The sequence below is a fragment of the Coregonus clupeaformis genome, unplaced genomic scaffold (assembly GCF_020615455.1).
Source record: "Coregonus clupeaformis isolate EN_2021a unplaced genomic scaffold, ASM2061545v1 scaf0009, whole genome shotgun sequence".
Taxonomy (NCBI): Eukaryota; Metazoa; Chordata; class Actinopteri; order Salmoniformes; family Salmonidae; genus Coregonus; species Coregonus clupeaformis.
In genome coordinates, this window is record NW_025533464.1 from 1,067,541 (window position 1) to 1,093,868 (window position 26,328).

General features: G+C 44.7%; 1 protein-coding gene across 1 annotated transcript in view; it reads right to left on the reverse strand.

Moving 5' to 3' along the window:
• LOC121575707 (patatin-like phospholipase domain-containing protein 2) overlaps window positions 1-21,263 on the reverse strand; it is a 33,954-nt gene extending 12,691 nt beyond the window's left edge. The window contains exons 1-5 of the mRNA XM_041888991.2: window positions 20,862-21,263; window positions 12,204-12,436; window positions 11,818-11,883; window positions 4,191-4,400; window positions 12-72 (exon numbers count right to left, since the gene is read on the reverse strand). Coding sequence (XP_041744925.1) covers window positions 12-72; window positions 4,191-4,400; window positions 11,818-11,883; window positions 12,204-12,436; window positions 20,862-21,048 — 757 coding nt within the window. The 5' untranslated portion in view covers window positions 21,049-21,263. The remainder of the gene's footprint in view (window positions 1-11; window positions 73-4,190; window positions 4,401-11,817; window positions 11,884-12,203; window positions 12,437-20,861) is intronic.
• Between the last annotated feature and the right edge of the window lie 5,065 nt (window positions 21,264-26,328).

The window sequence follows — 26,328 nt, forward strand, 5'->3', positions numbered from 1 at the left end:
GTAATACTCACGGTTCTCCTCAAGAAAGCGAAGGGCGTCCTTGTAGCCACTCTCACATATCTCTGCCATGACCTGTCAAAGAAAACACTTAGATATTGAGGTAGGGGATCATATGAAAGAGGTATATTGAATTAATATACTGCTCCTATATAAGAGAGACGATACCCATAAGACAGAGACTTTGTTAATCATATAACAACAGATATATAACCATACAAGATACAGGTCATGATCCCATTCATCATGTCATTTGTTATAACTGTCACTATATCATTGACTGATTAGCAATCATGTTATTGCTGATAATTAACTATGACATAAGCAGTTGTTTTTAACCACATAAAACTGAGGGAAATTCTGGCCTCCCGAGTGGCGCAGTGGTCTAAGACACTGCATCGCAGTGCTAGAGGCGTCACTACAGTTCGTTCCCATGAGGTGGCACACAATTGGCCTAGCGTCGTCCAGGTTAGGGAGGGTTTGGCTGGCCGGGATATCCTTGTCCCATCGCGCTCTAGCGACTCCTTGTGGCGGGCTGGGCGCATGCACGCTGACTTCGGTCGCCAGGTCTACGGTGTTTCCTCCGAACACATTGGTGCGGCTGGCTTCTGGGTTAAGCGAGCAGTGTGTCAAGAAGCAGTGCGGCTTGGCAGGGTCGTGCTTCGGAGGACGCATGGCTCTCGACCTTTGCCTCTCCTGAGTCCGTACGGGAGTTGCAGCAATGGGACAAGACTGTAACTACCAATTGGATATCCCTAAATTGGGTAGAAAAAGGGGTAAAAACTGTTGACCCATTGGGGCGGGTCAACACTACTCTTCCCCAAGTATAGTTCTCAAATAAAGAGTTCCCATCACATCCAGGCCCACGGGCCGAGGGTGATGGTTCAGAATGTTCCCATGCAAAACAATCAACCTCTCAAGGGCGTCCTTGTCCAGCCACCAGGCCTGGCAGGGCCCACGTCCCTTCCACGGGACAGGTTGCCACATGCAGAGTTGCCCCAGTGGGGTGACTGCCACAGGGCTCCCCGGACCCCCAGTGGACAGGTGGGTTCCCTTGCTCCTCACAGAGAGCAATGGCATGCATGTGCAGTCTCCCCTTGGGTCCTACGCACCGTAGACCAGGGGTACAGACTACAATTCGCAGGGGTCCCCCCGCGTTTCATGGGAATAGTGAAGTCCACTGCACAGGAGGAAGCAGCCAAAGTCCTCAGAGACGAGATACAGTCTCTGTTGGCCAAGGGAGCCGTATGCGTGGTGCTGAGGGAGGAAGCTCACCAGGGCTTATTCAGACGTTATTTCTTGGTCCCCCCCAAAAAAGGAGATCCTGGATTTACAGCACCTCAACAAGCATCTGAAAGTCTACAAATTTTGAATGATAACGTATCGCATGCTGTTAGATTTGATTCGGCTTAACGAGTGGTTCACCACAGTAGACCTCAAGGATGCTTGTCCTGCACACAGGAGATTTCTAAGTTTCGCCTTCGATCGGCCCTTCGAGGGCATAGCCTACGAATATCTCACCTTACCATTCGGTCTGTCCCTTGCCCCACGGACATTCACGAAGTGTGTCGAAGCCGCCCTAGCCCCCCTACGGGAGAGCGGCTTAAGAGTCCTGACGTACCATCGACGACTGGTTGATCTGACTGGTTGATCTACGCGGACACTTGGGCTCGGGCAGCGGAGCACACAGCCCGCTGTTGTATACCTGCTCGCTCTAGACTTCAGGATAAATCGTGCCAAAAGCTCGCTCTTACCAACCCAGCAGAAAGTATTTTTGGGATTGTCTCTGGACTCTGTAGCCTGTTGAGCAGCCCTCACCATGGAGACAAGAGACATCTTTTCGCCACTGCCTCTCAGTGTTTTGCCCAACAACATCAGTCACGTAATGGATGTGTCTGAGGCTTCTTGGGCTCATGGCCTCCATGATTGTGGCAGTTCCGCTTGGTCTCCTCCTCATGAGAGACTTCCAGCATTGGGTGACCTCACTCCACTCCGCTTGGACCCGTCTCTCCACCGGCACAGGCACGTGCTTCTCTCTGCAAAGTGTCTATCGGCACTTCAATGCTGGAAAGACCCATCCCTCTTGACGCAGGGCTGCCCTACTGGGAGAGTCGTCATGCGCAAAGTAGTGACAACGGATGCATCACTACAGGGATGGGGGCAGTCCACGAAGGGCATATGGTGAACGGCGTATGGTCAGACTCTATGAGTACAGCCCATATCAACGTTTTCGTACAGAAAATGGTCTATCCCTCATTGTGATAGCTCCGCATTACCCGGGAAGCCATGGCTGGCGGAGATTGTACCTCTCCTGTACGCGTAACCATGGCGCCTCCCACAGCGCAGGGATCTGCTATCCCAAGAGCAGAGTGAAATATTCCACCCTCATCCTGAGCTGATGGATCTCTGGGCTGGCCCGTGAGAGGTCCAACTTAGCCTTGGCGGGCTTGCCTCCGAACGTGGTTGCCACAATTTAGAGCGCCACAGCCCCTTCTACAAGAGATCTTTACGACCTGAAGTGGAGGGTATTCGAGAGGTTGGGTTAGAGACGAGAGTTGGTCTCCTTTCAGTGTTCCATCCCTGCCGTTCTCTCCTTCCTACAGGAATTGTTTGACAAGGGCAAGGCATTTTCCACCATTCAGATCTACTTGGCGGCGATCTCAGCCTGTCATTTAGGACTAGGTGAGATGACGATCGGGGCTCACTCCCTGGTTCATTGTTTTATGAAGGGAGCGCGCTGTCTCCATCTGGTCTCCAAGCCACTTGCATTGTTCTGGATGCACTTACAGGCAATCACTCTGAACCCCTGGAGACAGTGGATCTTAAGACTCTCTTATGAGACGGCCCTGTTGCTCGCCACGGCCAAGCGCGTTAGCGACCTTCATGCGCTCCCGGTTCATCCTTTATGCACTCAATTTGCCCCTAACTACTCCAAGGTTAGGAATGAACGCCGCATTCATTCCTAAGGTCATTTCCATGAGTCAAGCCACTGACCTCTTCCCCTTCCACCGTCCACCGTTCTCTTCTCCAGAGCAGCGGTGCCTTAACATGTTGTGTCCGGTGCACGCACTGCACATCTACATAGACAGGACTAGGTCATTCCGGAGTTGTGACCAACTGTTTGTTTGCTTCACCAACCCTGCTCGGGGTAGGGCTTTGCCCAAACAACACCTCTCCCATTGGGTAGTGGAGGCTATCACCAAGGTGTGCAGTTGTCTCCCCTGGGTGTCCGGGCACATTCCACTAGAGGAATTGCCACATCATGGGCACTGTTCAGAGGCATCTCCGTCTTGGAGATTTGTGCAGCGGCTAGTTGGGCTTCCCCTCACACCTTTGTGAGGTTCTATCGCCTGGACGTTACTGCACCCTCCCTGGCACACAGTCCTTGGTGCTGGAGCTGAGTAGGATGGATCAGGTACATTACCATGTACCACAACAGGCTTCTCAGGAAACAGACTATTGGCAATCGGGCGTTTTGCAAGTGTCCCATAGTGAGATGTCGAAACGAGTCGACTGAAAGAAAACTTTGGGTTACGGTATGTAACCCCAGTTCTCTGTAGGAGATGAGGGAGACATCTCACCAGATTGCCCCTCTTGCACGACTCGTGTAAGAGGTAGTTCTTATAATGAGGAAACCAGAGCAGTGCAGGGTGTTATATAGACGCGTACACCAACAAAGCTCTGATTGGCCTGTTAGGCGTTATTTGAATAAGGTTTCAACCAATGACCCGCAGAAGAGGGTGTGTCCCATAGTGAGATGTCTCCCTCATCTCCTTCAGAGAACCGGGGTTACATACCGTAACCCAAACATTTCATAACACATTCATAACCATACATAAGGCATTTACAAGTAGTCATAAACAACCCATCTAATGAATGGGACTAAGGAGCATCCTGATCCTCCATCCTACCTTTGGCAACAGGGCCTACATAACACATTCATAACCCATAAATAACACATTGGTAAGCAGTCATAGCGGGAGTCCTACGCTCTTTGAAAAAAGGATTGCAAAGGGTTTTCCGGCTTCCCCATATGAGAACCCTTTTTGGTTCCAGCTCTCTGTGGAAATGCTTCTACATGGAACCCAAAAGGGTTCTACTTGGAACCAAAAATGGATCTTCAAAGAGTCCTATGGTGACAGCCGAAGAACCATTTAAGGTTCTAGATAGAAAAAAAGGTGCTAAGTGTGTACCTTGAGTTCTGGGGGGAACAGGGCCTTGCTGAGGCGGTACATGTTGCCCAGGTTCAACCGGATGGAGGTGTTGTTGAGACGAAGCTCGTGGAAGTTGAAGGAGGTGTCCCGGGGACAGATGTCGCTTTCGCCAGAGAACGGCGAGATGCTGATGGTGTTCTTCAGCACTGACTGTGGAAGGTTGTCACTGATCCCCCCATCCACATAACGCTGGAGAGAGAAGAGGGGGGGAGAGAGGGAGGAGGGGGAGAGAAAGTGAGAATACTTGGGTGTTTTTGGACCCATGCTCAATTATAAACAAGGCTGTTTGACTATTTACTTACATCAGGACCACAGCCTCTCCACAGAGCAAGACCCCAGGCATACTGTGGTCAAGATGTCTCAGGGCTGACAGAGATGACTGTTCTACATCGCTTATAAAGGCTATGAACTTAGAGAAGATTTGTCTGGCATTCACTCTAAGGGGCAAGACACATCAATACAGCTGTTACAGAATCCCCCTGCCAAGGGCGCTATATCACTGTTTTGTGTGAGCATTTGTTTATTTGCTTTCTGGAGCCACGCTGTCTCTCTCACCCATCCTCACCCTTTCACCCCCCGACCAGAGAGATGATATCTCCTCCAGTTTATGGCTTCAGCCAATCAGACAATAGCCATGTGTCTCAACCCTGTGCAAGCTCTAGCCATGCAGTCTCTCCAGGCCCTGATTGGCTAGCCAGCCTGACCCCATGCTCTCCAAGGGAGTAAATATTGCCGTACCTAAACTGTGTTATTCCAGTCTGTGAGTGTGGGTGAACATATGCGCATACGATTCGTGACTACAAAGTAAGTTGATGTCGCTGTTATCATTGTAGTATGTGCTAGAGTAGTAGTATTCCATGTAGTTCTCATTCAAGTTATTATGTTACTTCTGATATTGTATGCAATGATGAGTCCTTGCTCTTGTGTGTTGCTGTGCAATAGCATACTATTTGTATAATATACAATCCTTGCCATTATTCTTACTGTGTCATCACCATGCTAGTCATTAATCTGGTGTTACTATATAATACATGCTTATTAGGTCATTATTAGACACAGTCCTTGTTGTTTTATCCCATATCCCATTCTATCGTACTCTGAAAATATATATTCAGGCCAGTGTATTTATCTCCTGTATAGCATATGTATTACCTCTCTATTTCTGTCCATTACAGAACCATACCCATGTACATCTTCTCCTGTGTGTGATTTAAAGTTCCTGTGTGTGTTAACGCTTGGGCTGCTTTATTCCCCTCTAACCGGGGGGCGGTGTCAGTGAGTCACAAACCAGTAAAATATGTAGAGCCGGGTCGCTCTCTTTCAACAGCCCCGTGCCTGAGACAGAAATAGATATAGCACATAGGTCTTTAAAGCACTGACAGAGACCCCTAGGTCTTTTGAGGAGAAAGTAAGTAAATAATAGTATTTGGAAAATATATTATAAATATTTGTTGTTGACTGCCTCCACCTATCTTCTGCTAAAAAACATGTCATTTATAACCTAACTCGGTTATCACTGAAATCTAATATGATACGACATATTCAAGGAAATTCCCCTCTTGAGGGCATATTAGACATGTCAGTACAAGATTTACCATTAGCCAGCCTCTCCACACTGCCAACTCATGACCAAACAATCTGACATTACTATTTGGAGAATTAATCAATTTTTACGCCAGTCTTATATACAGTGCTATGAAAAAGTATTTGCCCCCTTTCTAATTTTCTCTACTTTTGCATATTTGTGATACTGAATGTTATCAGATCTTCAACCAAAACCAAATATTAGATAAAGGGAACATAAGTGAACAAATAACACAACAATTACATATTTATTTCATAAACAAAGTTATGCAACACCCAATTCCCCTGTGTGAAAAAGTAATTGCCCCCTTACACTCAATAACTGGTTGTGCCACCTTTAGCTGCAATGACTCCAACCAAATGCTTCCTGTAGTTGTTGATCAGTCTCTCACGTCGCTGTGGAGGAATTTTGGCCCACTCTTCCATGCAGAACTGCTTTAACTCAGTGACGTGTGGGTTTTAACTGCTTTAACTCAGTGACATGCATGTGTCTATACAGACTCCTCTATAAACATGGTATAGAGGAGACGGACCCACTGGTTGCCCTCTAGGTTACAGAGAGCTGATAGTCCCATCCACCAAACTACCAGGTGTGAAACAGGGAAGGGACTCAGGGGGTATGCTAATTTGGTATAGAGCAGACCTAACTCACTCCATTAAATTAATCAAAACAGGAACATTTTACATTTGGTTAGAAATTCAAAAGGAAATTATCTCAACTGAGAAAAATGTCCTCCTGTGTGCTACCTATATCCCCCACTAGAATCCCCATACTTTAATGAAGACAGTTTCTCCATCCTGGAGGGGGAAATCAATCATTTCCAGACCCAGGGACATGTACTAGTCTGTGGCGACCTAAATGCCAGAACTGGACAAGAACCTGACACCCTCAGCACACAGGGGGACAAACACCTACCTGGAGGTGACAGCATTCCCTCCCCCATATGCCCCCCTAGGCACAACTACGACAACATAACCAACAAGAACGGGTCACGACTCCTGCAGCTCTGTCGCACACTGGGTATGTACATAGTCAATGGTAGGCTTCGAGGGGACTCCTATGGTAGGTACACCTATAGCTCATCTCTTGGCATCTCTTGGCAGTAGTACTGTCATTATTTTATTTTTATTTTTGTAGACTACTTTATCACTGACCTCAACCCAGAGTCTCTCAGAGCGTTCACAGTCAGCCCACTGACACCCCTATCAGACCACAGCAAAATCACAGTCTACTTGAACAGAGCAATACTCAATCATGAGGCATCAAAGCCAAAGGAACTGAATAATATTAAGAAATGCTATAGATGGAAGGAAAGTAGTGTTGAAACCTACCAAAAAACAATTAGGAAACAACAAATTCAATCCATTCTAGACAACTTCCTGGACAAAACGTTCCACTGTAATAGTGAAGGTGTAAACTTGGCAGTAGAAAACCTAAACAGTATATTTGACCTCTCAGCTTCCTATCAAATCTAAAAATCTCTAACAGAAAACCAAAGAAAAGTAATAACAGTGATAAATGGTTTGATGAAGAATGCAAAAACCAAAGAAAGAAATTGAGAAACCTATCCAACCAAAAAACATAGAGACCCAGAAAACCTGAGCCTACGCCTTCACTATGGTGAATCACTAAAACAATACAGAAATACACTACGGAAAAAGAAGGAACAGCATGTCAGAAATCAGCTCAATGTAATTGAAGAATCCATAGACTCTAACCACTTCTGGGAAAATTGGAAAACACTAAACAAACAACAACACGAAGAGCTATCTATCCAAAACGGAGATGTATGGGTAAACCACTTCTCCAATCTTTTTGGCCCTATAACAGAGAACAAACAGCAAAAAAATATACATGATCAAATGCAAATCTTAGAATCAACTATTAAAGACTACCAGAACCCACTGGATTCTCCAATTACATTGAATGAACTACAGGACAAAATACAAACCCTCCAACCCAAAAAGTCCTGTGGTGTTGATGGTATCCTCAATGAAATGATAAAATATACAGACCACAAATTTCAATTAGCTATGCTTAAACTCTTTAACATCATCCTTAGCTCTGGCATCTTCCCCAATATTTGGAACCAAGGACTGATCACCCCAATCCACAAAAGTGGAGACAAATTTGACCCCAATAACTACCGTGGGATATGCGTCAACAGCAACCTTGGGAAAATCCTCTGCATTATCATTAACAGCAGACTAGTTCATTTCCTCAGTGAAAACAATGTACTGAGCAAATGTCAAATTGGCTTTTACCAAATTACCGGTACGACAGACCACGTATTCACCCTGCACACCCTAATTGACAAACAAACAAACCAAAACAAAGGCAAAGTCTTCTCATGCTTTGTTGATTTCAAAAAAGCTTTTGACTCAATTTGGCATGAGGGTCTGCTATACAAATTGATGGAAAGTGGGGTTGGGGGAAAAACATACGACATTATAAAATCCATGTACACAAACAACAAGTGTGCGGTTAAAATTGGCAGAAAACACACACATTTCTTTCCACAGGGCCGTGGGGTGAGACAGGGATGCAGTTTAAGCCCCACCCTCTTCAACATATATATCAACGAATTGGCGAGGGCACTAGAACAGTCTGCAGCACCCGGCCTCACCCTACTAGAATCTGAAGTCAAATGTCTTCTGTTTGCTGATGATCTGGTGCTTCTGTCACCAACCAAGGAGGGCCTACAGCAGCACCTAGATCTTCTGCACAGATTCTGTCAGACCTGGGCCCTGACAGTAAATCTCAGTAAGACAAAAATAATGGTGTTCCAAAAAAGGTCCAGTTGCCAGGACCACAAATACAAATTCCATCTAGACACCGTTGTCCTAGAGCACACAAAAACTATACATACCTCGGCCTAAACATCAGCGCCACAGGTAACTTCCACAAAGCTGTGAACGATCTGAGAGACAAGGCAAGAAGGGCTTTCTATGCCATCAAAAGGAACATACAATTTGACATACCAATTAGGATCTGGCTAAAAATACTTGAATCAGTTATAGAACCCATTGCCCTTTATGGTTCTGAGGTCTGGGGTCCGCTCACCAACCAAGAATTCACAAAATGGGACAAACACCAAATTGAGACTCTGCATGCAGAATTCTGCAAAAACATCCTCCGTGTACAACGTAAAACACCAAATAATGCATGCAGAGCAGAATTAGGCCAATACCCGCTAATTATCAAAATCCAGAAAAGAGCCGTTAAATTCTATAACCACTTAAAAGGAAGCGATTCCCAAACCTTCCATAACAAAGCCATCACCTACAGAGAGATGAACTTGGAGAAGAGTCCCCTAAGTAAGCTCGTCCTGGGCCTCTGTTCACAAACACAAACAGACCCCACACAGCCCCAGGACAACAACAACAACAACAACAACAACACAATTAGACCCAACCAAATCATGAGAAAACAAAAAGAGAATTACTTGACACATTGGAAAGAACAAACAAAAAAACAGAGCAAACTAGAATGCTATTTGGCCCTAAACAGAGAGTACACAGTGGCAGAATACCTGACCACTGTGACTGACCCAAACTTAAGGAAAGCTTTGACTATGTACAGACTCAGTGAGCATAGCCTTGCTATTGAGAAAGGCAGCGTAGGCAGACCTGGCTCTCAGGAGAAGACAGGATATGTGCACACTGCCCACAAAATGAGGTGGAAACTGAGCTGCACTTCCTAACCTCCTGCCAAATGTATGACCATATTAGAGACACATATTTCCCTCAGATTACAGCGATCCACAAAGAATTCAAAACAAACCCAAATTTGATAAACTCCCTTATCTACTAGGTGAAAAACCACAGTGTGCCATCACAGCTGCAAGATTTGTGACCTGTTGCCACAAGAAAAGGGCAACCAGTGAAGAACAAACACCATTGTAAATACAACCCATATTTATGTTTATTTATTTTCCCATTTGTACTTTTAACTATTTGCACATTGTTACAACACTGTATATATACATAATATGACATTTGAAATGTCTTTATTCTTTTGAAACTTCTGAGTGTAATGTTTACTGTTAATATTTTATTTCACTTTTGTTTACTATCTACTTCACTTGCTTTGGCAATGTTAACACACGTTTCCCATGCCAATAAAGCCCTTAAATTGAAATTGAATTGAGAGAGGAGAGAGAGAGAGAGAGAGAGAGAGAGAGAGAGAGAGAGAGAGAGAGAGAGAGAGAGAGAGAGAGAGAGAGAGAGAGAGAGAGAGAGAGAGAGAGAGAGAGAGAGAGAGAGAGAGAGAGAGAGAGAGAGAGAGAGAGAGAGAGAGAGAGAGAGAGAGAGAGAGAGAGAGAGAGAGAGAGAGAGAGAGAGAGAGAGAGAGAGAGAGAGAGAGAGAGAGAGAGAGAGAGAGAGAGAGAGAGAGAGAGAGAGAATACCTAAATCGGTCAGTGTTATATGGTAGTTTATGTTTTGGAGGACTGTGCTCCTATGTCCTAGTGACTCAGTTTAGAATGGAGCCACCCTGGACTCCCTGGTCCCAATCTGCTGAAGCCAGAAGCCAGTCTGGAAGTACACTATATATACAAAAGTATGTGGACACCCCTTTAAAATTAGTGGATTTGGTTATTTCAGCCACACCTGATGCTGACAAGTGTATAAAATCGAGCACACAGCCATGCAATCTCCATAGACAAACATTGGCAGTAGAATGGCCTTACTGAAGAGCTCAGTGACTTTCAATGTGGCACCATCATATGACGCCACCTTCCCAACAAGTCAGTTCGTCACATTTCTGCCCTGCTAGAGCTGACCGGTCAACTGTAAGTGCTGTTATTGTGAAGTGGAAACGTCTAGGAGCAACAACTGCTCAGCCGTGAAGTGGTAGGCCACACAAGCTCACAGAACGGGACCGCTGAAGTGCGTAGTGCGTAAAAATAGTCTGTCCTCGGTTGCAACACTCACTACCGAGTTCCAAACTGCCTCTGGAAGCAACGTCAGCACAATAACTGTTCGTCCATGGCCGAGCATCCGCACACAAGCCTAAGATCACCATGCGCAATGCCAAGCGTCGGCTGGAGTGGTGTAAAGCTTTACACCACCTTTGGACTCTGGAGCAGTGGAAACCCGTTCTCTGGAGTGATGAATCACGCTTCACCACCTGGCAGTCCAACGGATGAATCTGGGTTTGGCAGATGCTACCTGCCCCAATGCATAGTGCCAACTGTAAAATTTGATGGAGGAGGAATAATGGTATGAGGCTGTTTTTCATGGTTTGGGCTAGGCCCCTTAGTTCCAGTGAAGGGAAAGCTAAATGCTACAGCATTCAATGACATTATAGACGATTCTGTGCTTCCAACTTTTAGGCAACAGTTTGGGGAAGGCCCTTTCCTGTTTCAGCATGACAATGCCCCCGTGCACAAAGCGAGGTCCATACAGAAATGGTTTGTCGAGATCGGTGTAGAAGAACTTGACTGGCCTGCACAGAGCCCTGACCTCAACCCCATCGAACACCTTTGGGATTAATTGGAACGCCGACTGCGAGCCAGGCCTAATCGCCCAACATCAGTGCCCAACCTCACTAATGCTCTTGTGGCTGAATGGAAGCAAGTCCCCTCAGCAATGTTCCAACATCTAGTAGAAAGCCTTCCCAGAAGAGTGGAGGCAGTTATAGCAGCAAAGGGGGGGTCAACTCCAAATTAAAGCCCATGATTTTGGAATGAGATGTTCGAACGGCAGGTGTCCACATACTTTTGGTCATGTAGTGTATATAATACACCACTGACCTGCCAAGGGAAATGGTCCTCGGGCTGATTAGCTACTAGGGTAGGGTAGACTGACAAATGGACAAGTACCAGAGTGTATGCACAGACCCGACAGACAGACATGCAAACAGAAAAATCCAAACATCGTGTAACACTTGAACCTATAGCCTCCTTATGACTATGACCTGAGCAATAAAGGCATCTTAAAGATGAGACCATAATAAACCAAGTCCAACATCTGCTGCTTCTTCTTAGAAAATAAGGAAACAGTGTTCAAGGAAACGTACCACTCCTTGGAAGGATGGGGGGATCAGGCCACAGTATATGGGGATGAAACAGCTACACAGTATTGCCTGTGGACACACCAGAGAAAGAGATGTTACACAGTTCAACCCAGTTTACACTAAATACAACTTATGTAAAAAGTCAATGGCAAGGCCAGTAGGTGAAAGGACAAATATGTATGGGATAAATATGGGATATGGAAAAACTCTCAAGTGCTCAGGGGTGTTCAGGGCCCATATTCACAACGCGTTTCATAGTAGGAGTATTGATCTAGGATCAGGTGCCACCTCCTTATCCATTATGATTTAAAAAGGCCAAACTGATCCTAGATCAGTGCTCCTATGTTTTGTGAATAGCAGCCCAGGTGGGTTGAGCGAGGCACACTCACCTGGATGAGCTCCTCCTTGGACTTGAACTCGGACACGATGACGTTTTGTCCATCAGACACGCGAGTGAGTGACACACACAGCCTCCCGGAGGCGAGTGTGTGTGCATCGGCGGGCAGGTCGCGCTCCAGGCCCGACCTGATGCTCTTGAGCGGGTTGAATGAGGGGTGGAGGGGACCCAGGTTACGCTTCCGAGCCTCCTTGACCGTCTCGATCACATCCTCACAGCACCTAGCTAGAGGAGGGGAGGGATGGCGAGACAGTGTGTTAGGGCCTTCCATTGGGAGGAATTGGATAATTGTTTTGTTCAAAGGAAAATTGATTCTCAAGGGAATTAAACAGTGATCCGTAGCTCACAAAAACAATTTCTCCACTGATTTCACTTATTTACTGCTCTGCACCTGTACTGAGCTAGTTATGTGTGTTCATCGTATCTACACTTTGATGGAATGGATCTAATGACTGGTATGTACACAGAGTTCCTATAAAGAAAATCTATTGGTGATAAGAAAATACTGAGGTAGTGTAATAGTTAATCAAATGGCTACCCGGACTATTTTAGTGATCCCCTTTTTTTTGCACTGACTCTCTTGCACTGGCTCTATGCACACTCACTGGACTCACCCACACACTCACACATACTACAGCGACACACACAAACACACACACACACAAACGCTCACACACACACATAGACACACTTTCCCACGCTGCTGCTACTCTGTTTATTATCTGTTTATTATCTATCCTGATTGCCTAGTCACTTTTACCCCTACCTACATGTACATATTACCTCAATCACCTCAAGTACCTCGTACCCCAGCACATTGACTCGGTACAGGTATTCCTTTTATATAGCTTCGTTATTTTATTGTGTTCCTATTTCCTTTTTTTGGTGCAAATGTTCTTACTTTTTAACTCTGGTTGTTGGGAGAGGGCTCGTAAGTAAGCACTTCACAGTAAAGTCTACACTTGTTGTATTCGGTGCATGGGGAGCAGAGAGAGAATTTTGCAGCTTTAAAGCTAATTTCCTGTAATAAATAAATAAATAAAATGGCTTATGACATATTCAGTTTACATGCACTCAATTAGTATTTAGTAGCATTGCCTTTAAATTGTTTAACTTGGGTCAAACGCTTCGGGTAGCCTTCCACAAGCTTCCCACAATAAGTTGGGTGAATTTTGGCCCATTCCTTCTGACAGAGCTGTGTAACTGAGTCAGGTTTGTAGGCCTCCTTGCTCGCACACGCTTTTTCAGTTCTGCCCACACATTTTCTATAGGATTGAGGTCAGGGCTTTGTGATGGCCACTCCAATACCTTGACTTTGTTGTCCTTAAGCCATTTTGCCACAACTTTGGAAGTATGCTTGGGGGTCATTGTCCATTTGGAAGACCCATTTGCGACCAAGTTTTAACTTCCTGACTGATGTCTTGAGATGTTGCTTCAATATATCCACATAATTTTCCTTCCTCATGATGCCATCTATTTTGTGAAGTGCACCAGTCCCTCCTGCAGCAAAGTACCACCACAGCATGATGCTGCCACCCCCGTGCTTCACGATTGGGATGGTGTTCTTCGGCTTGCAAGCCTTCCCCTTTTTCCTCCTAACATAACGATGGTCATTATGGCCAAACAGTTCTATTTTTGTTTCATCAGACCAGAGGACATTTCTCCAAAAAGTACGATCTTTGTCCCCGTGTGCAGTTGCAAACCGTAGTCTGCCTTTTTTATGGCGGTTTTGGAGCAGTGGCTTCTTCCTTGCTGGGTGGCCTTTCAGGTTATATGTCTATATGACTCGTTTTACTGTAGATATAGATACTTTGTACCTGTTTCCTCCAGCATCTTCACAAGGTCCTTTGCTGTTGTTCTGGGATTGATTTGCACTTTTCGCACCAAAGTACGTTCATCTCTAGAACGCGTCTCCTTCCTGAGCAGTATGACGGCTGCGTGGTCCCATGGTGTTTATACTTGTGTACTATTGTTTGTACAGATGAACGTGGTACCTTCAGGCGTTTGGAAATTGCTCCCAAGGATGAACCAGACTTGTGGAGGTCTACAATTTTTTTTCTAAGGTCTTGGCTGATTTCTTTTGATTTTCCCATGATGCCAAGCGAAGAGGCACTGAGTTTGAAGGTAGGCCTTGAAATACATCCACAGGTACACCTCCAATTGACTCAAATGATGTCAATTAGCCTATCAGAAGCTTCTAAAGCCATGATATCATTTTCTGGAATTTTCCAAGCTGTTTAAATGCACAGTCAACTTAGTGTATGTAAACATCTGACCCACTGGAATTGTGATACAGTGAATTATAAGTGGCAATCTGTCTGTAAACAATTGTGGGAAAAATTACTTGTGTCATGCGCAAAGTAGATGTCCTAAGCAACTTGCCAAAATTATAGTTTGTTAACAAGAAATTTGTGGAGTGGTTGAAAAACAAGTTTTAATGACTCCAACCTAAGTGTATGTAAACTTCCGACTTCAACTGTACTATCTGGGGGGCCCGCCCTCCGGAGGGACTCCAACCCTCCCCCTCCTTCCCAAAATTAAAATCCCCAAAGCTCGTGGGTGACCCTATACGAACTGTTATCATGAACGGTAACCTAGATCTTTCTTCTGCCAATTTTCACAACAATCCAATACTTTCTTTTGTCTCATCCTGCTTTAGCGCACTCTAGTGGCCCACTGGCGTCTATTTATTAATATTCTTCATATTTTCATAATTCATCAACCGTATTTGAAAACTCCCGCTGAAAATCTGGAGTTTCTATGTCAAACAGGCAGTAGCCTCTAAGGTGCAGTGTTGAGTATCCAGGTGGTAGCCAGCTAGTGATGGCTATTTAACAGTCTGATGGCCTTGAGATAGAAGCTGTTTTTCAGTCTCTCTGTCCCAGCTTTGATGCACCTGTACTGACCTCGCCATCTGGATGATAGAGAGGTGAACAGGCAGTGGCTCGGGTGGTTGATGTCCTTGATTATCTTTTTGGCCTTCATGTGACATAGGGTGCTGTAGGTGTCCTGGAGGGCAGGCTGTGTGCCCCCAGTGATGCGTTGGGCAGACCGCACCACGCTCTGGAGAGCCCTGCGGTTGCGGGCAGTGCAGTTGCCGTACCAGACGGTGATACAGCCCAACAGGATGCTCTCAATTGTGGATCTGTAAAATACTAATTTCGTCAGCCTCCTGAGGTTGAAGAGGCACTGTTGCGCCTTCTTGACTACACTGTCTGTGTGGGTGGACCATTTCAGATTGTCAGTGATGTGTATGGAGAGGACCTTGAAGCTTTTCACCTTCTCCACTGCGGCTCCGTCAATGTGGATAGGGCCATGCTCCCTCTGCTGTCTCCTGAAGTCCATGATCAGCTCCTTCATCTTGTTGATGTTGAGGGAGAGGTTATTTTCCTGCACCACTCCGCCAGGGCCCTCACCTCCTCCCTGTAGGCTGTCTCGTCATTGGTAATCAGGCCTACTACTGTTGTCATCTGCAAACTTGATGATTGAGTTGGAGGCGTGCGTGGCCACGCAGTCATGGGTGAACAGGGAGTACAGAGGGGGGGCTGCACGTTATCACAATCACACCATGAGTAGTTATTCATGAAACATACACCACCGCCTTTCTTCTTCCCGGAGAGTTCTTTATTCCTGTCTGTGCGATGTACTGAGAACCCAGCTGGCTATATGGGCGGGGACAGTATATCCGGAGAGAGCCATGATTCCGTGAAACAGAGTATGTTACAGTCCCTGAGGTCTCTCTGAAAGGAGATCCTCGCCCTGAGCTCATCTACTTTATTGTCCAGGGACTGAACATTAGCGAGTAATATACTCGGAAGCGGTGGATGGTGTGCACGCCTCCTGAGTCGGACTAGAAGTCCACTCCGAATACCTCTTCTCTGCCGGCGGCGTCTTGGAGCAGCCTCTGGGATAAGTTAAAATGCCCTGGGGGGTACGAACAATGTATCCAATTTGGGAAAGTAATATTTTGGGAAAGTCGTAGTTTGGGAAAGTCATACCCCTACCTACATATACAAATTACCTTGACTAACCTGTACCCCCGCACATTGACTCAGTACCGGTACCCCCTGAATATAGCCTTGGTATTGTAATTTATTATTTTTTACTTTAGTTTATATAGTAAATATTTTCTTAACTCTATTTCTTGAACTGCATTGTTGGTTAAGGGCTTGTAAGTACCGTATTTTCCGCACTATAAGGCGCACTTAAAAGCCTTTAATTTTCTCAAAAAACGACAGTGCGCCTTATAATCCGGAGCACCTTATATATGGAACAATTGGTTAATTGGTTGATCCATACTGGTTGTACACGGCGCTCAAGGCGCTCTGTCAAAATGTTTCAGTATGAAAAAACAATAAAAACAATTTAATAATAATGAAATGTTTCAGTACGACTGGTAAACTACAAAGCCGCACCGCTTGCAGCATTACGGCTACCGTAGTCAGTAAACACAGGTACTGTGCTTACTCACAGTCCCACACCACTTGTGTGTGTATAAAGACCCCAAAATGGCACCTTTCAAGAGACACGCTTATGACGCAGAGTTCAAGCTCAAGGCTGTCGGTCACGCAGTAGAATATTGGAATAGAGCAGCAGCGAGAGAATTCAACATTAATTAATCAATGGTACGGAAGTGGAGGAAGCAAGAAGATGACCTGCGCCAAGTAAAGAAGACTAAACAGAGTTTCCGAGGGAACAAAGCGAGATGGCCACAGTTAGAGGACAAACTCGAACAGTGGGTTGTTGAACAGAGAGCAGCAAGTAGAAGCGTCTCTACAGTCACTATTCGAATGAAGGCAACAGCGCTAGCACGGGACATGATCATCGATGAATTTCGAGGCGGTCCTTCTTGGTGCTTTCGTTTTATGAAAAGACGTAATCTCTCCATCCGCACACGAACTACCGTCTCGCAGCAACTGCCAAAAGAAAAGAAAAGCTGGTCACTTTCCGCGCATACTGCAAAAAGAAGATCACTGAAAAGAAGATCCGGCCAGAGCACATCACCAACATGGACGAGGTTCCACTCACCTTTCATATTCCCGTGAACCGCACTGTGGAGAAAACGGGGACCAGTACGGTGTCTGTACGCACCACAGGGAATGAGAAGTCATCCTTCACTGTAGTTCTCGCCTGCCAGGCTAATGGCCAGAAAATTCCACCCATGGTTATTTTCAAGAGGAAGACCTTGCCAAAAGAAAACTTTCCAGCCGGCGTCGTCATCAAAGCTAGCCTGAAGGGCTGGATGGATGAGGAAAAGATGAGTGAGTGGCTGAGAGAAATTTACGTCAAGAGACCGGGTGGCTTTTTCCACACAGCTCCGTCCCTATTGATCTACGACTCCATGCGCACCCATATCACCGATGCTGTCAAAAAACAAGTGAAGCAAACTAATTCGGAGCTTGCCGTCATTCCGGGTGGATTAACTAAAGAACTCCAGCCGCTAGATATTGGTGTCAACAGGGCGTTCAAAGCTAGACTGCGAGCTGCGTGGGAGCAGTGGATGACAGAAGGCGTACACACGTTCATCAAGACGGGGAGACAGCGCCGGGCAACTTACGCCACTATCTGCCAATGGATCGTGGATGCCTGGGCTGGTATATCAGTCTCAACTGTGGTCCAAGCTTTCACGAAGGCAGGAATAATCTCTGAACTGCCAGGCAACAGCAGCGACACTGACTCGGATAATGACGAGAGGGAGCCGGGCAGGTTGGATGCCGTAGTCGCCCAACTGTTCAATTCGGACACTGAAGAAGAATAATTCGAGTTTATTTTACTACGTGTTTACTGAATCAGGGAAAAGTTCCCCTCCACGTTTGGGAGAAGAGTGAGCAAGGCTGGGAGATATTGTTAATATGCACATTAACGTTTGAACAACGTTACCATGGGAGTGAACGGAGTTGTCAGAACGCTTAATAAAGTTTGACTTTATCTGACTGTTTTGTTGACATTCCCTTTAGCACAGCTCCATCTAGTGGATACATAACGCAACCCCAGTCAAACGTTTGACTGCAGTATCTTCTATTCTATGCGCCTTATAATCCGGTGCGCCCTATATATATGAAAACAGTTCTAAAATAGGCCATTCATTGAAGGTGCGCCTTATAATCCGGTGCGCCTTATAGTGCGGAAAATACGGTAAGCATTTTACGGTAAGATCTACACCTGTTGTATTCGGTGGATGTGACAAATACAATTTGATTTGATTTGTGGTCATAATGCTGGTGAGTTACCGCCGCTCTGATATCCAAAAGTTATTTATGGCTGTATGTAATAACACAAACAACGTTCTGGGCTAATAATGTAAGAAATAACACACAAAAAAACAACATACTGCAAAGTTGCTTTGGAGCTAGAAGCAGAGCTGCCATGTCTGTCGGCGCCATCTATTTTACTTCAGGAATGATGTTCAAACCCCTGCTCATATGAAACCTCTCTCCTGGATGAATCAATTGATCCACACCAGTCACTCTCCTCCATCCTCACCTACCACAGGTACTTTTGGCTGGCTGTGTTAGCGCTTTATAGCCTATGCTAGCACAACACTATTTTGAATATCTAGTTTATTCAATTGTTATAGCCAACTGACTCGCTTTTGAAAGAAATCCTGAATATGCTGCCAAGCAATTGTGGTCCCAACAAGGGCCCCTGTTTATAGTGTCTTTAGGCTATCCAGGGCTTTTTAAATTCAGAGACCAAAAATACTAAACATTTACACAATTGTATTTCACCTTTCAGGAATCTCTGTGATGCAACCTCTCCCCGGATTACAAAAAAATAAGTATTACTACTCACCACAGCTGTGTCCCTGACCAGAGCTCCCCTTTGCATGCACATAAAAATCTATAGGTATCTGTACATCCCCTTTACTGTGGCATGAACGAAGGCTACCTGTATTTCCCTTGCCTGTCCTTTGCTCTGTATTTGTAGTGTCTGTATAGCATCAACATTGAGTAAAGCTGGAACAGTTCAAATGGGCTGTGGGCCTGTGTTCGGTACAGCTACATGTTCAATACAGCTAAACTGTCATGACCTGTGCAATTGACACCTCTCCACTAGATGGGGTGATGTACTTGTTGGTGATAGAACAGTTGGTGTTGAAGGGGTCACAAGAGTACATTGCCTATCAAGTCTCCTCACTGCTGATTGGTCAGTTCAGTGGAGCCACATCCTTATCTGCTCCATGCTGGAGACGGGGAGGTGTAGTTGAGTGAGCTGGAGGCTTTTATGGTCTGTGCCTGTCAGCTTGTAGCATGATGAGTGAGGGTGAGAAAGGGCCTGTAAGATATCTGTAAGATATTTTGAAGAATAGGTCTAAAACCGTAAATGTATTTGGAGAGGTTTTTGGCCACCGGGCCTAAACACAAACACTCATGAACATCAAAGAATGTCATTTTATCCATAAAATTGCTGTAGAAAGATTTGACACAATTTGACATTTTGGAGAGGTTTTTGACACCTAAAAGCCTTGGTATGGATAAAAGCACATACAGTCAGATTGGTAGAAGATATCTGCAGCGATTTTCAGGGCACATGTTGACAAGATGTCGGGGAATCACTGGAGGGGGATATTGACCAGCTGAGCATATTTGAATAGTCACCCTCAGTGTACAGATCAATAAACAAACTAGGCGTTTTGTTATATTTCAGTCTTCTGTGATATACTGTATATAAAGTGTCATATTGGGATGCAAACTCAAAATTGAATACATTTCAACTCTATATCATACATGGTACAGGTGTCTTCTTCAATGTAAGCCCATAACCATGTGTGAGGTGTATACGTTTGTTTCAAAGTAGATTTGTTTAAGACTACCAAGAAACGGTCTGTGTGGACACGTTTTAGCCCACCGCGGTAAAAGGTTCATGACCCTATATTGACTGTTCACTCTATAAGTCTCCCTCTTTCACTCTTTCTTTCAATCTCTCACCCTCTTTAACTCTCTCTTTCCCATGTAGACATGATACAACTGGGACAGGTATGGACTGATTCCAAGAAACCTTGCAGGCTACTCCTTCGTCTCTTGACTATAAGGTTATTGGGTTGAAAATTAAGAGAAAGTGAAAAGGCCTGGTATCACACAGAGACTCAGCTAAGAGCTACTCTCTAAATCAGTTATATGTGATGCAGGATTATATTTGCTCTTAATCGTGATTGTGTGTGTGCCCCTAGTCAGCGAGATCAATCAGTACCATTGGGAGGCCGCTGATCCAGAGAACCAATAGGTCAATAGTCCTATAACTGACTCAGATGGCATCTATCAATAGTGTGGTATGATCAATGAATGGTAGGCTACCATATTTCTACACAGGCAGGTATTTTGGCTCTGACCATGTAATTATAAATAATTTGCAGTTTATAACATGACAAAAATGTAGCTTATTTTAAAAATCTAAATTCAACTTATAACACCAGTACAATCACCTATCTATTACATAGGAGCAAAGTTTCCAGCATTGTAAAATTAATTTCACCCCATGTGTCAAGACCACAAGTTATTATTCTTGAAAGTTAATTTGACTGCTAATCTAAAATTGCCCTAAACACATGAAAGAGAGGAGTACTCCTTGTGCGTAAAAGTCCCCATCCAGGCGATCAATTGATGACAGGGACCGGTGAAATCAAGGGCCAGCGTAGTGTACTGTAGCCTACCTATGGATGCTTGACTGGCGAGCATCGAGGCGGAGAGGGAACCGGCCGAAGCCCCGTAGATCTTGGTTGCTCCTTTGATAAGGTAAGGCGCTTGTTCTGAAAGGCAGCTGGCCACTCCGATGTGATAGATCCCCAGGAACCCGCAGCCAGCAAACGACAGATTCCATTCCTTCGTTAGGTCGAACATCCCTGGTGGACAGTCTTTAACGACGACCTACAAGTTTGGGTAAATGCGATAGTTATGATCACACCAAAATGTTTACTTTTTTGACAAGTTCTCGAAAGATATAGGAATAGAGGACGGCTCAAACTAGCGCACACTAGTCAGTCCACTCCTCAATGCAACGTACGAAGAGACTGACAGTCAAGTTTCGAGAATCGCGGGAGCGCAGAACTACCCGGTTCTAGAACAGGGCAGGTCTGGCCAATCCGCATAACGAGGCAGAGTCTTATTTTAGGTGGAGCCACGCCCCACATTCTGCATTGGAAATAAATGAGATAGAGATGCATTATATTAATAAATCTATGCATTCTATTAATTCATGTATATTATATTCTAATCTGTATATTTGTTTCACCTGCCTGTTATTACTGTAACCGCCTGAATTTGGTGCGCGAATACACAACACTTTACGGTATCGCGTGTTTTCAGGTTGAGGAACTGAGCGCGGAGAAAAGATCAGGTCGGACCATTCTAGCCAATGAGATAAGCGTGTGAACAACAGGCACAACTCCGATATAAAGTATTCTTTCGCAAAGTTGCCGGGATGTCACGTGCCCTACTTATATCAGTATACTCGTAACAACCTACTCATTGCTAAACTTATATTCGATCAAATAAGGACATTTGATACAGGAGCTCGGAGGCATGCATCGAAATCGTTAAGCTGCTAACGCCTCGATCACACCTACAGTGTTTTGCGCGAAAGCATCATCGGGATATGTGTGCAACAAAAGTTCAACATTCATCTTCTGCTACCACTTCTGTCAAGCCATCTACACATACAATTTGATGCATGCCTTTGATAAATCCAACTTATGCACCACACAGAACGCACTGCAACAGCCTCTGCAATGAAATGCTGCAAGGCAAATGCAGCTTTCATTGGAAATAAATGTACACTATATATACAAAAGTAGTGGACACCTCTTCAAATTAGTGGATTCGGCTATCTCAGCCGCACCCGTAGCTCACAGGTGTATAAAATCGAGCACACGCCATGCAATCTCCATAGACAAACATTGGAAGTAGAATGGCCTTACTGAAGAGCTCAGTGACTCAACGTGGCATCGCCATAGGATGCCACCTTTCCAACAAGTCAGTTTGTCAAATTTCTGCCCCAGCAGAGCTGCCTTGGGTCAACTGTAAGTGCTGTTATTGTGAAGTGGAAAAGTCTAGGAGCAACAACGGCTCAGGAGCGAAGTGGTAGGCCACAAGCTCACAGAACAGGACCCGAGGTGCTGAAGCAAGTAGCTCGAAAAAAAACGTCTGTCCTCGGGTTGCAACACTCACTACCAAGTTCCAAACTGCCTCTGGAAGAAACGTCAGCACAATAACTGTTCGTCGGGAGCTTCATGAAATGGGTTTCCATGGCCGAGCAGCAGCACACAAGCCTAAGTTCACCATGTGCAACACCAGCTGGTCGGCTGGAGTGGTGTAAAGCTAGCCGCCATTGGACTCTGAAGCAGTGGAAACGCGTTCTCTGGGAGTGTTGAATCACGCTCACCATCTGGCAGTCCAACAGACAAATCTGGGTTTGGGGATGCCAGGAGAACGCTACCTGCCCGAATGCATAGTGCCAACTGTAAAGTTTGATGGAGGAGGAATATTGGTCTAGGGCTGTTTCCTTCGTGGTTCGGCTAGGGCCCCTTAGTTCCAGTGAAGGGAAATCTTAACGCTACAGCATTCATCTCATTGAAGACACACTATTCTGAAAATTGTTTTATGTGAAACCACACTTTCTGCACTGATGTTCAAATAATTTGTTTTCTTTAGTATAGTATAATATTCTGTCTTAAGCATCCTACAATAATGCCATAGATTCAGTTTTTGAAAAAGAGTAAACTTGAAGGCAAAAAAGGGAAGCATGATGTAAGATGCAAATATGGTATTCCAACTGACTATCGGCTACTAAAGCCAACGATTTACTGCTGCACCACGGAGTTTTGATTAAAACAGTGGACAAAATGGTTTTTGCTGCTATTTATTGCTGACCAGCAGATGTCACTAATGTCCATTGGGAACAGAAAATGAATCTGCAGTACCGTTTTCCGGCATAATTGGGTGAAAGCGCCAAACCTTAAAAAAGCCTCTGTTTTCCATCACTACAAAATAAGCCTCATAGTAGCAAATAAGCTGTTATTTTTTGTTGCTGACCAAATTCGACACTCTCAATGAACTCCATACAAAAAACCCTTGCTTGGTGATCAAAAACAAAGATTTGGGGGCCCAGTTATCAAATCAAATGTTATTTGTCACACGCACCGAATAAAACAGGCATAGACTTTACCGTGAAATGCTTAGTTACGAGCCCTTTCCCAACAATGCAGAGTTAAAAAGTAAGACAAATTAGTTAATAAAAAAAGGAAATAGTAACACAATAAAATAACAACAATGAGGCTATATACAATGAGTACCAACCGGTACCGAGTCAATGTGCAGGGGTACGAGGTAGTTGAGGTAAGATGTAATATGTACATGTAGGTAGGGGTAAAAGTGACTAAGCAATCGGGATAGATAATAAACAGAGTAGCAGCAGCGTATGGAAAGAGTGTGAACGTGTGTCTATGTGTGAGTGTGTGTGTGGCGTCAATATGAATGTGTTTGTTTTGTGTGTGTGAGTGTATGTAGTGTACATGTATGTGTGTGTTGGAGTGTCAGTGTAGTATGTGTGTGTGTGGGTAGAGTCCAGTGAGTGTGCATAGAGCCAGTGCAAGAAAAGAAACAAAAGGGGGTTCAATGCAAATCCCTCTTGCTCGCCTTCCTCTCTGGTCGAAAGTCGCTCTCTAGCACAGATAGAGCCCATAGCTACAAATCATTCCAAGCAAACAGTTTGAAGGACACAAATCGTTAATTTCATTTTCACTTTATCAAAATTACTTTGAAATCATGGGTAGAGTGTGGCTGCAGAGGGTACTGTTGAGCAAATGTTCAGTTGTGAAAGCAATATGTACAGTTGAAGTCAGAAGTTTACATACACCTTAGCCAAATACATTTAAACTCAGTTTTTCACAATTCCTGACATTTAATCCTAGTAAAAATTCCCTGTCTTAGGTCAGTTAGGATCACCACTTTATTTTAAGAACGTGAAATGTCAGAATGATAGTAGAGAGTGATTTATTTCAGCTTTTATTTATTTCATCACATTCCCAGTGGGTCAGAAGTTTACATACACTCAATTAGTATTTGGTAGCATTGCCTTTCAATTCTTTAACTTGGGTCAAACGTTTTGGGTAGCCTTCCACAAGCTTCCCACAATAAGTTGGGTGCATTTTTGCCCATTCCTCCTGACAGAGCTGGTGTAACTGAGTCAGAGCTGGTGTAACTCACACACGCTTTTTCAGTTCTGCCCACACATTTTCTATAGGATTGAGGTCAGGGCTTTGTGATGGCCACTCCAATACCTTGACTTGGTTGTCCTTAAGCCATTTTGCCACAACTTTGGAAGTATGCTTGGGGTCATTGTCAATTTGGAAGACCCATTTGCGACCAAGCTTTAACTTCCTGACTGATGTCTTGAGATGTTGCTTCAATAGCCCATCCACATAATTTTCCTTCCTCATGATGCCATCTATTTTGTGAAGTGCACCAGTCCCTCCTGCAGCAAAGCACCCCCACAGCATGATGCTGCCACCCCGTGCTTCACGGCTGGGATGGTGTTCTTCGGCTTGCAAGCACCCCCTTTTTCCTCCAAACATAACAATGGTCATTATGGCCAAAAAGTTATATTTTTGTTTCATCAGACCAGAGGACATTTCTCCAAGAAGTACGATCTTTGTCCCCATGTGCAGTTGCAAACCGTAGTCAAACCGTAGACTCATTTTACTGTGGATATAGATACTTTTGTACCGGTTTCCTCCAGCATCTTCACAAGGTCCTTTGCTGTTGTTCTGGGATTGATTTGCACTTTTCGCACCAAAGTACATTCATCTCTAGGAGACAGAACGTGTCTCCTTCCTGAGCATTTTACTTGATGGCCAAAAAGCTCAATTTTAGTCTCATCTGACCAGAGTATCTTCTTCCATATTTTTGGGGAGTCTCCCACATGCCTTTTGGCGAACACCAAACATGTTTGCTTATTTTTTTCTTTAAGCAATGGCTTTTTTCTGGCCACTCTTCTGTAAAGCCCAGCTCTGTGGAGTGTACGGTTTAAAGTGGTCCTATGGAGAGATACTTCAATCTCCGCTGTGGAGCTTTGCAGCTCCTTCAGGGTTATCTTTGGTCTCTTTGTTGCCTCTCTGATTAATGCCCTACTTGCCTGGTCCATGAGTTTTGGTGGCGGCCCTCTCTTGGCGAGGTTTGTTGTGGTGTCATATTCTTTCAATTTTTTTATAATGGATTTAATGATGCTCCATGGGATGTTCAAAGTTTCAGATATTTTTTAGAACCTAACCCTGATCTGACTTCTCCACAACTTTGTCCCTGACCTGTTTGGAGAGCTCCTTGGTCTTCATGGTGCCGCATGCTTGGTGGTGCCTTCTTGCTTAGTGGTGTTGCAGACTCTGGGGCCTTTCAGAACAGGTGTATATATACACTGAGATCATGTGACACTTAGATTGCACACAGGTGGACTTTATTTAACTAATTATGTGACTTCTGAAGGTAATTGGTTGCACCAGATCTTATTTAGGGGCTTCATAGCAAAGGGGATGAATACATATGCACGCACCACTTTTCCGTTACTTATTTTTTAGAATTTTTTGAAACAAGTAATTTTTTTCATTTCACTTCACCAATTTGGACTATTTTGTGTATGTCCATTACATGACATCCAAATTAAAAATCAATTTAAATTACAGGTTGTAAAGCAACAAAATAGAAAAAACACCAAGGGGGATGAATACTTTTGCAAGGCACTGTAAACCTTGTGCTGGGGACAATAAAAGGCCACTCTAAAATGTGCCATTTTGTCACACAACACAATGCCACAGATGTCTCAAGTTTTGAAGGAGTGTGCAATTGGCATGCTGATGGCAGGAATGTCCACCAGAGCTGTAGCCAGAGAATATGTTAATTTCTCTACCACGTCGTTTTAGAGAATTTGGCAGTACGTCCAACCGGCCTCACAACCGCAGACCACGTGTCAGCACGCCAGCGCAAGACCTCCACATCTGGCTTCTTCGCCTGCGAGATCGTCTGAGACCAACCCCCAGGAAGGCTGATGGAACTGTGTTTTGCACAACCAAAGAATTTCTGCACAAACTGTCAGAAACCGTCTCAGGGAAGCTCATCTGCGTGCTCGTCGTC